The following is an 11,787-nucleotide window of genomic DNA, read 5'->3' as shown; positions in this document are numbered from 1 at the left end:
AAGGACTTTATACGAATGCACGTCTATATTAATTTCTGATAAAATAACTATTTTAAATGCATAACAACTTTTTCTGTTGATGATTTAAAATAATAATTATCCCATTTCATCTACTGTTATAGGGCAAATTACATGAATATAGATTACATCTTCCTATAAGCGGCCTAGCTCTGTACCAAATAACAACAAAGATGGCGACCTCCATGCGAAAACTAGCCGGTTGTTCTACATGTATTTATTTTGCATCAAGTCGCTTTAGTACATCATTACCTTTTAGAAAAATTACACCGAATAAATTTAAAGGAAAGCAGTCATCTCGTGACTGGGTAACGAGACAACTTAATGATCCATACGTAAGACTAGCAAATGAAGAAAATTATCGTTGCCGTAGTGCTTTCAAGCTGACTGAGATTGATGACAACCTACGCATCATTAAACCTGGAGGAATAGTTATCGACTGCGGTGCTGCCCCTGGATCCTGGAGTCAAGTTGCAGCCCAAAGAATTCAGCTGAAATCAAAGCATGACGGTAAGTATAGGCCTGTAAGAATAGCCAGTCTACGTCAATCTAAATTCAAATATATATCTTTTTATGATTAAAATTAAGTCAGTAAACTAATTATGTTTGTGTTGTTAATTTTATTATTATTATTTTGAATACTGAAAATAATAAAAAGTTCAAATTTACAGCATTCAACATAACAGCTTCTGATACACCATTTAAATGCATTTAAAAAAATTTTAATTGACCATAAATTAACTAACATTACATTATATGACATATCATAATTGCATGTTTATAGTCATTCTTTTTAATCATTTAATCTTAAACTTCAACTTAAATCATTTATTCTATTCATGTGGGGGATGAAACAACTAGGGTTTTTGGAGGTAAAACAATTAGGAGTGAAACATCAAGGGGGTGAAACGACTGGTATTCTCGTACATGCTATGATCTCGATAACACTTCATAAACTTTTCAATGAATGATGGATATCTTTCAGACATTCTAAATAAATGACAACTAATACACTGGAAGGATTGATGAATCTGACATCTTAAGTAATTTAGCATATTGGCAATATTTTTCATTAAAACGTCTTTAATTCTAAATTGTGTCCATTAAACTGATTTCACTGATAACATGTTGTTAAAACTCTTAAAAAAGTGCATGCACTTAATTTAGAGATCTTTTTGAACAAAATTGATTAAAAGGCTTTACAATACGCAATTTCATTTTTATGCTTTTTGAGGTCCAAGTACAGTTTATCTAGCTGAACCTATTTCTTTTCTTTTTCTTTTTTGATATTTTCATTCTTTATATACTTTAAAAGCAAGTCCCCTACCCCAAAATCAGTGTACACATTGAGTTAGAGCTGGAACAACTGATACGTATAGACCTTCCTGATTAGAGGCATAGACATTTAGTTTTACTTCTTATTTCCAGTTTATAATCCCCTTTTCATGGAGGAATTTGACATTATTCATCCTGTTGCTCCTTTTCTGTTACAGAAACACTCGTTTTTAACAATTTTTTGCTACATAACGGAATAAATATAAGTTTGTTTATTGGCGGAGGGACCAGTGGTGTCAGAATGATGATATTCAAAAAGCTTCTCAAAATAACATCGTTGGTTGGGAAGTTATTTCAGTTTTTTTTTTTTTGGTAGAGCGTCCACCAGTAGCTCCCTTGCTTGGTGACCAGCATTTAATAGGGAAAATTGCTTCTCTTCTCTCATGTGTTTTACACCTGGCACGCTAAAGAGCTAGGGAAGTTTCTGGAATTGAAGCGTCTTCTGTATCTCGCACTATCCTTAGACTAACATTAGTAGTCGCCAATATGGGATTTAACCTGGCAATGGATGTCATCAGGAATGAAGTGTCGAGAATAGTTAATATATGTTGTAGAACTTGCTTCGCAATCGACCTAAATCTATTAGTATAAACTAATTATCTTAAAATTACAATTTAAAAAATGGTGTATTTTCGATACATGTAGTTAGGGGTGTTTTCACGGACCGCCTGTTCGTGTAAAATTTAAGCTGATTGCAAATGTATATAGGTCTAAGGTCGTAGAAGTCAGTATGTCACTGGACACCGGTTTTCATTTACAGAGATGGCAGCCATAAAACATTAAATCATAATAAGCCATCCAAATTAATGAATCAGGCTAATTATGAAAAACAGCTACACAAGTATTAGGGCATCCTACCCACAACCCCACCCCCAGTTAACTATGGTATACAATTTATTACTTTAAAATGTCCGCTTCTGAAATTTTATCGTCTTGTTCGCCATTTATACTCATTCTTACGGAGCTCCGATATGACCCATTTGAAGATGTAATATTTTTAGTTATCAGATGGGCCATCGTAGACATCGCTTCCTTTTTGTTACATTCTACTAATATGAAATTAGGTGCTACCTAAAAGGCAGAGCTCCCTTGAAAAATCACAGTGCCCCTTTAAAATTAAAGGAGTGGTGTTGGAATTGTCTGGAATTATGGATTCGTTTAGGAAGTTTATGTTCTATTAAATCTATTAAAATTATAAGTATTAATGATAGTTCATGATTTCTGAATGCATGTTTTAGACTGCATCAAATTTAATTCTTGACATGTGAAATACTCGAAAGATATTCTGTATATAATTAAAAGAAAGTTCGATATAGATTAAAATCTGCACCAAGATAAAGAAAAAAACGTATTTGAATAATTTCTGTTATTCTTATTAAAACGTACTGCATCAACAATTTTACATAAATTATTATCATACTGGAAACCAGTCACAAATGATAACTCATTCAAATTGAAAAGCTTCAAACCTAACAGAATCTCATTAGGCCAATAGCCAAAGGAATTTTGTTTCTTTGCGTGTGAATGTTTGGCAATAAGGACTTAATGTAAAAAGTTAATGTTTCAATTCCAAAGTTAATAGAAATTAGACGCCTGGTATGGGAAAATTACAATCATTTACATGACTGTACAAAGCTTGTTTTAAACTCAAAAGACAAGCTTCTTTTAAAAGTTAATGATCAGAATTTTACCTGAGAAAAACAGTGTTTGCCGAAATTCTCGAAAAACCCTGTTTATTTACTGAACTTCTAAGTTAACATTTCTATGTTTTTTATGGTTAGCACTATAAAATAGGGATGGTAGTAAAACCTTTTAGATGTTTATTGATAATTCATCGCCAACAGTTTTAGTTTTTTTTTTGTTGTTGTTGTTTTTTTTTTTTTTTTTTTTTTTTTTATATATAAACTCTGGTCAGTGATTTTAAAGCTAACGGATGAAATACATGCAAACGGGGAGAAGAGCATTTTATTTTATCCTAAAGCTGTTTTTGTTTTGAAAGTTATGTCTACTGACTACTGCACAGGCTCTACATTGGAACCTGACATCAAAACTAAACACTTGTTAAATTTAGTTTAATCATAATTTATTGTATATATATATACATATTTAATACACACACATACAACAAGCATACATAAATACATCAAAAAAATACTTGTTAAATTTCACATGAATGACTTTAGTTATACAATATTTTCAAAACTCATAATAATAGAAAAAAGAACTGAAATAAAAAAAAGGAATTGAAAAAAAAAATCTGGTCCAAGTGAGGTTCGAACTCACGACTTCTGGTTTTGAACGCGAACTCGCTAACCACTACACCACTGTGGAGTTATGACGTCATCATGACAAACATAAGTATATATAATAAAGTTCGGTTATGGCAGCGTGACGAAAGTCGTTTCAAAATGAAATTATTGTATTTTATTTCTTTTTCGTCGTAGAAAATGTATTTAGCACTAATGTTTTATTATCAAACGCGCAATTACATTTTTATTCAATATTCAAAGCAGTAATTAAGCGAGACGCTTTTGTCAATCGTAAACAGTAAGCGTCTACTGACGTCTTTACTGATTAATTACTATCTGCATAGAGCACATGAAAAAATCCGAACAACACCGATTCTAAAAAGTACCACGAATTTTCAACTCGATAGTATACACAGTTAGATCTCTCTATTCGTTTTCTTGTTCATATGTCTAACCGTAATGCGACGCTGCCGACGCCGCTTCGCGGCGCCGGTAGCTCTGCTTTAACTTAACTAAATTTTGCAGAGGCCGTCCGCTTAGCCCAATCTACGGATCACGGGGACGTAAGCTTTCGGTCTTCTGGCGGGGCGTATGTTCTCCGTGACGATTTGATAAGACAGTGTGTCAGGAATCATTACGTCCCCGCCTCTGTTTCATGTAGAGAAGTCTGTATTTACTTGCGGACAGAATCCAGGATATTGATGAGGTTAGCTGCTGAAGTACTCGGGTAAAAACGTCGTAACCTAAAACAAACATATCGCAGAGGTCGTCTTATCTCCACTTCGGTTTCCTGATAAAAAAGGCTGTTCACATATTTTATGTCCATTAGTAAGTATAAATGTGGTTTATTCAATAAATAAATGGGGATTTTTTTTCAGTGCAGTTTTTTATCAGTCTCTGTACTACCCGTCATTCGGTCCATTTTTTTTCTGGCATGATCGCTTTAATATGAAAAAGTCTGTACAAACTTAAGTACAATAACCATTAATCACACATAATTATATAATATGCATGAGATAAGGTGAATCATGAACAAGTCTTAAGTGCCGTTATTAACAAATATTTGAAATACTTTTACGACTTCCTTTTATTTTTTTAACCAATAATATAAGGTAGTATATTTATATGACATGGCACATTTTTGTCCAATAAAACTCAAATTTCAATACTGTCATCAAGTTCGGTGCAGTAAATTAATAACCTTGCTATATACATAATGACACAAATTAAGGCCATATATTGTCCGAAGTTCTGTAGCGCAGCGGTTAAATACTTGTAGCATGCTTTTCTGGGGTCACTATATATGATCTAGGAGATGGTATTAATTAAACCATTGCATGCTGCGAAACGTAATCTTACCCATTTCATGCACTTATGATGCATACACCAAAATGCAATGTGTAATTTTGACTAAACAAGGATTCTGTCCACGGTGCAGCAAGGGTTCTGTCCACTGTTAAAAAAATTGTATATTGGGTTTGTGAAAATGTGTCTTGTTGGCGGATTTCTTGTATGGTGTTTCCTTGTGATAGTGCAGGAAGTATCACTTCTGGACTGTTAATTTCTTTTATTTTCTGCATAAATAACACATCTGGTCTTGTATTGGTGCTTCCCTGCGATAGTGCATAAATTGACAAATCTTGTTTTGTATTGGAGTTTACTAGTGATAGTATACAAAATAATACGTATTTTCCTTTGGCGGCAGTGCATAAAATTACACATCTTGTTCCGTATTTTAGTTTCCAGGCGGTAGTGCATAAAATTACACATCTTGTTCCGTATTTCTTGAAATGACACTGTTTTTTCCATACTGGTGTTTCCTGGAGGTAGTGCATAATATGACACATCTTGTTTTGTGTAAGGGTTTCCTGGTGATGATGCAAAATTGGCATGTCTTGTCGAGTGTGAGTGTTTCCTGTCGATACTGCATAAGATAACGGCTTGTCCTGTGTTGTTATACTCTGGCTAAAGCACATAAAATAACACATAATTATATTCATTCACTGTCCCTTTTTCTTTTGTTTAACGCCGTTTTTCAAAAATTTTTAGTTATGTAACGGCGGACAGTTAACCGAACCAATGTTCCTGGATTCTGCACCAGAAGAAACCTGTTCTCCGCAAGTAACTGTCAACTTCCCCGCATGAATCAGAGGTGGAGGACGAATGATATCAGACACAATATCTTTTATCAAATCATCGCGGAGAACATACGCCTCGCCCGGGGATCGAACTGACAACCTCCGCGCCCTCCCTATTGAGCTAAGCGGGCGGGCTACATATTATAAGAATTTTTTCACTGGTCGCGGGTAAAGATGGGAATATCCGGCACGAGGGTAACTGTTTAGGCGGTAACGAGGCTCGCTTCCAGCCGAGTTACCGCCTAAACAGTTACCCGAGTGCCGGATATTCCCATCTTTACCCGCGACCAGTGATTGATTCTTTTTCTTGCATACCGATTTCAAGAAATAATAATAAAAATAAAATCAATCGAACGGCTTTCCTTTTAGAACTATTTCTTATAGCAGTGTATTTAAACAAAGCGCGGGAAACCAACGTCCGTAAACAGGAAAGACGTCATGACGTTTCAAAACAAATAACAATGTTTAGTTCCGGTTTTGTTTTATCAGTTGCAGCGTAACGTTATGAATTTTTGATAAAATAACGTGATTTGAATCGAGAAATATACTATCAGGAATTAATAGGAACAGTCAAGGTATTGAATTTTTATTCCGTTTTTTAAATAAAATATCAATTACTCCATAAATCTTCTACATATATGTAGTTCGTAATACGTCATTTACAGCACGAGAGTCATCTTACACCCCGTGGTGTAAGATGGAGTTTTCCAGCACCGGTAAAAATACCGGAAATCCCCGTCTGGTATGCAAGAATATCCTGTATTATATGGTGTTTCCCGACGGTAGAGCAAAAAGTTCGCACGTCTTGTCTTGTTTCCAGGCGGTATCCAAAAAAACAAAAAAACAACACGTGTCTTAAATTGTAGTGTTTTTAACTGGCGGTATTGCACAAAATAACACATCCATTTTTAGCTCGACTTTTCGAAGAAAAAGTAGAGCTATTGCACACGCCCCGGCGTCTGCGTCGGCGTCGCCGTTGGTTAAAGTTTTTTATAAAGTCAAATATCTCTGTTACTATCAAAGCTATTGACTTGAATCCTAAAATAGTTATTTACTATCAAAGTCTACACCAGGAGAAACAATGCCCATAACTCTGATTTGAATTTTGACAGAATTATGCCCATTTTTAACTTAGAATTTTTGGTTAAAGTTTTTGATAAAGTCAAATATCTCTGTTACTATCAAAGCTATTGACTTGAAACTTAAAATACTTTTTTACCACAAAAGTCTACACCAGAAGAAACAATCCCCATAACTCTGATTTGAATTTTGACAGAAGTATGCCCCTTTTTAACTTAGAATTTTTTGTTAAAAGTCAAATATCTATGTTACTGTTAAAGCTTTTGACTTGAAACTCAAAATAGTTATTTACTATCAAAGTCTACACCAGGAGACACAATTCCCATAACTCTGGTTTGAATTTTGAGAGTTATGTCCCTTTTTAACTTAGAATTGTTTTTACTAGCAAAGCTCTAATTCAGAGTCAAACACTGAGAAAAGTCGAGCGCGCTGTCTTACGGACAGCTCTTGTTTTAACTGTCGACAATGCATACATCAACTCATTTTGTCCTGTAGTGTTGGTTTCTGGCGATATGCATAAAACATCTTGTCATCTAGTGGTGTTTCCTGACGATAGTGAATAATAACGTATCTTGTCATGTAATGGTTTTCCTGGTGATAGTGCATAATAACACATTTTGTCATGTAGTGGTCTTTACTGACGATAGTGCATAATAACACATCTTACCATGTAGTGGTGTTTCTTAGCTATAATGCATAATAACACATCTTGTCCTGTAGTGGTGTTTCCCGGCGATAGTACACAAAATAACAAATCTTGTTCTGTAGAATATTTCCTGGCAGTAGTGCATAAATAACACATCTTGTCCTATAATGGTATTTCCTGGCGATAGTGCATAAAACACATCTTGTCCTGTAGTGGTGTTTCTTGACGATAGTGCATAAAACACATCTTATCATGTAGTGATGTTTCCTGACGATAGTGCATAAATAACACATCTTGTTTTCTACTGGTGTTTCTTGACGATAGTGCATAAAACACATCTTGTCATGTAGTGGTGTTTCCTGGCGATAGTGCATAAAACACATCTTGTCCTGTAGTGGTGTTTCCTGGCGATAGTGCATAAAACACATCTTGTCATGTACTGGTGCTTCATGACGATAGTACATAAAAACATATCTTGTCCTGTAGTGGTGTTTCCTGGCGATAGTGCGTAAATAACACATCTTGTCCTTAAGTGGTGTTTCCTGGCGATAGTGCATAAAACACATCTTGTCCCGTAGTGGTGTTTCCTGGCGATAGTACATAATATAAGATTCTTTCACTGGTTATAGGTGCAGATGGGAATTTCCGGCCTCGAGGGTAACTGTTTAGGCGGTAACGAGGTTCCTACCGAGTTACCGCCTAAACAGTTACCCGAGAGCCGGATATTCCCATCTGCACCTATAACCAGTGACAGAATCTTTTTCTTGCATACCGATATCAAGATATAATAATAAAAATAAAAACAGTCGAACGGCTTTCTTTTAAGAACTATTTCTTATAGCAGCGTATTTAAACAAAGCGCGGGAAATCAACGTCCGTAAACAGGAAAGACGTCATGACGTTTCAAAGACAAATAACAGTGTTTAGTTCCGGTTTTGTTTTATCAGTTGCAGCGTAACGTTATGAATTTTTGATAAAATAACGTGTTTTGAATCGAGAAATATACTATCAGGAACAGAGAGGAACTGTCAAGGTACTGGATTTTTATTCCGTTTTTCGAAATAAAATATAAATAACTACATAAATCTTCTACATATATGTAGTTCGTAATACGTCATTTAAAACACGAGAGTCATCTTACACCCCGGGGTGTAAGATGGATTTATCCAGCACCGGTAAATATACCGGAAATCCCCGTCTGGTATGCAAGAATATAAGATTCTTTCACTGGTTGTAGGTGCAGATGGGAATATCCTGCCTCGAGGGTAACTGTTTAGGCGGTAACGAGGCTCCTTGCCGAGTTACCGCCTAAACACTTACCCAAGAGCCGGATATTCCCATCTGCACCTATAACCAGTGACAGAATCTTTTTCTTGCAACCGATATCAAGATATCATAATAAAAATAAAATCAGTTGAACGGCTTTCTTTTTAGAACAATTTCTTATAGCAGCGTATTTAAACAAAGCGCGGGAAATCAATGTCCGTAAACAGGAAAGACGTTATGACGTTTCAAAGACAAATAACAATGTTTAGTTCCGGTTTTGTTTTATCAGTTCCAGCGTAACGTTATGAATTTTTGATAAAATAACGTGTTTTGAATCGAGAAATATACTATCAGGAACAAAGAGGAACTGTCAAGGTATTGGATTTTTATTCCGTTTTTCGAAATAAAATATAAATAACTTAAATCTTCTACTTTTATGTAGTTCGTAATACGTCATTTAAAGCACGAGAGTCATCTTACGTGTAAGATGGATTTTTCCGGCACCGGTAAATATACCGGAATATAAGGATCTTACATGCCTGCCTGTGTAAGACGGGGTTTTCCCTACCCGAGGGACAGTGTGGAATGGAAAACCGAGCGTTAGCGAGGTTTTTATCCATGCTGTCCCGAGGGTAGCGAAAACAGCTGTCTTACACAGGCAGACATGTTAGATCATTTTTCTTGCCTATCATGTTCAAAATAGATTGTGGAGACAAATAGGTTTCTGGTTTTTCCTGACATTATTTATAAAGTTTATGACGTCACAACAGTACCAGTACTATGTGACGTCACCTTAGTGCACGTTATTTTAGACAAGGTTTTTCCCTAGGGAAAGACGGGAATATCTATCCCCGGCGCGTGCTTGGATAAATGTATACTTTCCCCGCTAGGTGGGCAAGAAATAGAGAATCCGTCATTGGTCTTCGGCGAAGACCGGGAAATCCCAACCCAAGGGCGCTCCGCTCAAGTCTTAAACGAGGCTGTGCCGAGTTTAAGACTTGATCGGTGCGCCCGAGGGTTTGGATTTCTGATCTTCACCGAACACCAATGATGGATTCTATTTCTCACTTACAAAAAATTACAACAACAGAAATAATAAAAACAAGCATGAAAATATGGAACTATTTAAAACGCGGGAAATTGACGTCCGTAAGCAGAAATGACGTCATGACATTTCAGTGACGCACAATAACAAAGTTCCGCTTTAGTTTTATCGTTTGTAGCGTAACGGTACGTTCTTATCATAAAGTAACGAATTTGAATCGAGAAATACACTATAAGGAACGGAGAGAAAAGATAAAAGTACCTGATTTTTTAATTATTTTACATAAATAATATGTATATTCAGCGCATGAAGTAGTCCGTCACAGGAGTGTGGAATAACCCATGTGAGATAAGATTTTCCAGCATTTCTAAAAATAGAGATTTTTCTGTCCGATAGGTAAGAAATCCCTGTCTGGTATGCAAGAAAATCACATCTTGTCCTGTAGTGGTGTTTCCTGGCGATAGTGCGCAAATAACACATCTTGTCCTGTAGTGGTGTTTCCTGGCGATAGTACATAAAAACACATCTTGTCCTGAAGTGGTGTTTCCTGACGATAGTGCGTAAATAACAGTGTAGTAGTGTTGTCCTTCGATGTTGAATCTTCTTACGAAGTGAAGCAAGTTGTGTAGTTACTAGTGATTATTTATCTTTCCTATATTCCAGGGACACAAAAAGAAGGTATGGTCATCGCAGTCGATCTACGAGACATTGAACCAATAGACGGGGTTACAGTTTTTGCAAACAGTGATTTTACAAAGTCTGAGACCCAGTCCAAACTTCTGCGCATGCTTGACAATCGTCTGGCAAATACCGTACTGAGTGATATGGCCCCGAACGCTTCCGGAAATAGGGAACACGACCATCAGGTTATATCTGAACTATGTCTTTCTGTTTTGAAATTTTCAAGTCAGGTGTTAGAATCTGGAGGTCACGTGGTGTGTAAACTGTGGGATGGCAGTGAAAAGAAGAAATTACTTAGCGTTATGAACAGAATGTTTGAAACCGTCAAAACAATCAAACCGGATGCCAGTAGATCGGATTCCGCGGAAATATTTCTTGTAGGTTTATATTTTAAATTGAGAAAAAAGTGAATAATTATTACAAACGAAGTATGTCTTTTCGTCATACTCATATGTTAGATTCTTTGCAGACGGGAGAAAGAAGAAGTTGGAACTTGACTGGACACATGTTAAACTGACAGATCTCTCGCTTGTATATGCCTAAACCGTCTGTGTATAAAAACGAGTACTTAAAGAATTCGCCTTTGTAATGAAATATATATAAAACACTAGAACATGTCAAGTCCATGTCGGTATATTTCATGTACTTTATAATAATTTTATACCATAATCTGTCTTTAGAAGGAAATACTTTGCTTTCATGGAGAAATTGGACTGTGTCCGGTGTTCTGTTTTATATGTTATCATAGAATCTCTTCGTGTTTGAAAATTATTACTAAACTGCTGTGTTGATAGGCTGTCGTGATAGAGCTGTCGAAAGGCAGTGCGCTCGGCCATTAGAAAATGTGATATTGAGAAGAGTTGCCCTTACCAAGATCAAGTTACGTGTTAGGTTTGATGATTATATAAGGGTAGTAGTTCAGAAGATCAGTGAAGTTCAAAAGCTTACCATAAACTTTAATCAACGCTATTACAATAATTGACCCAAGTGGCATTGACCTTTACCTGACTTTTAAACAAAGGATTAACGCCCCTTACCTACACCTAACCTTGTGGTAGGTATAATGATTATAAGGACAGTAATTAAGAAAATAATATGTGAAATTAAAAAGCTTACCATAAAACTTTAACCTGCCTTATAACAGTATGGGGCCTTAATCGCCTTGATGTTTTGGGTACCTGACCACTGGCCGCTTGCCGGGTCCAACTCTTGATTATGTGACGTTTCCTGATAATAGGGTCAGTAGTTAAGACTATAAAGTGAAATTAAGAAGCTTGCCATAAAACTTTTAACCTGAATGCAACGCCGACGCAAGTGCGAGGACAGTAA

General features: G+C 35.9%; 1 protein-coding gene across 1 annotated transcript; it reads left to right on the top strand.

The window, feature by feature from the left end:
* The first annotated feature begins 146 nt into the window (after positions 1-146).
* LOC123563845 (rRNA methyltransferase 2, mitochondrial-like) lies at positions 147-11,176 on the top strand. Its single transcript, XM_045356916.2, has 2 exons — positions 147-528; positions 10,441-11,176. Exons 1-2 carry the CDS (start codon positions 192-194, stop codon positions 10,866-10,868), a joined length of 765 nt encoding a protein of 254 aa, XP_045212851.2. The 5' UTR covers positions 147-191; the 3' UTR covers positions 10,869-11,176.
* Positions 11,177-11,787: the final 611 nt, after the last annotated feature.

This window comes from Mercenaria mercenaria, chromosome 2 (genome assembly GCF_021730395.1).
Source record: "Mercenaria mercenaria strain notata chromosome 2, MADL_Memer_1, whole genome shotgun sequence".
Classification (NCBI taxonomy): domain Eukaryota; kingdom Metazoa; phylum Mollusca; class Bivalvia; order Venerida; family Veneridae; genus Mercenaria; species Mercenaria mercenaria.
This window is presented reverse-complemented; position numbering and strand designations above follow the sequence as displayed.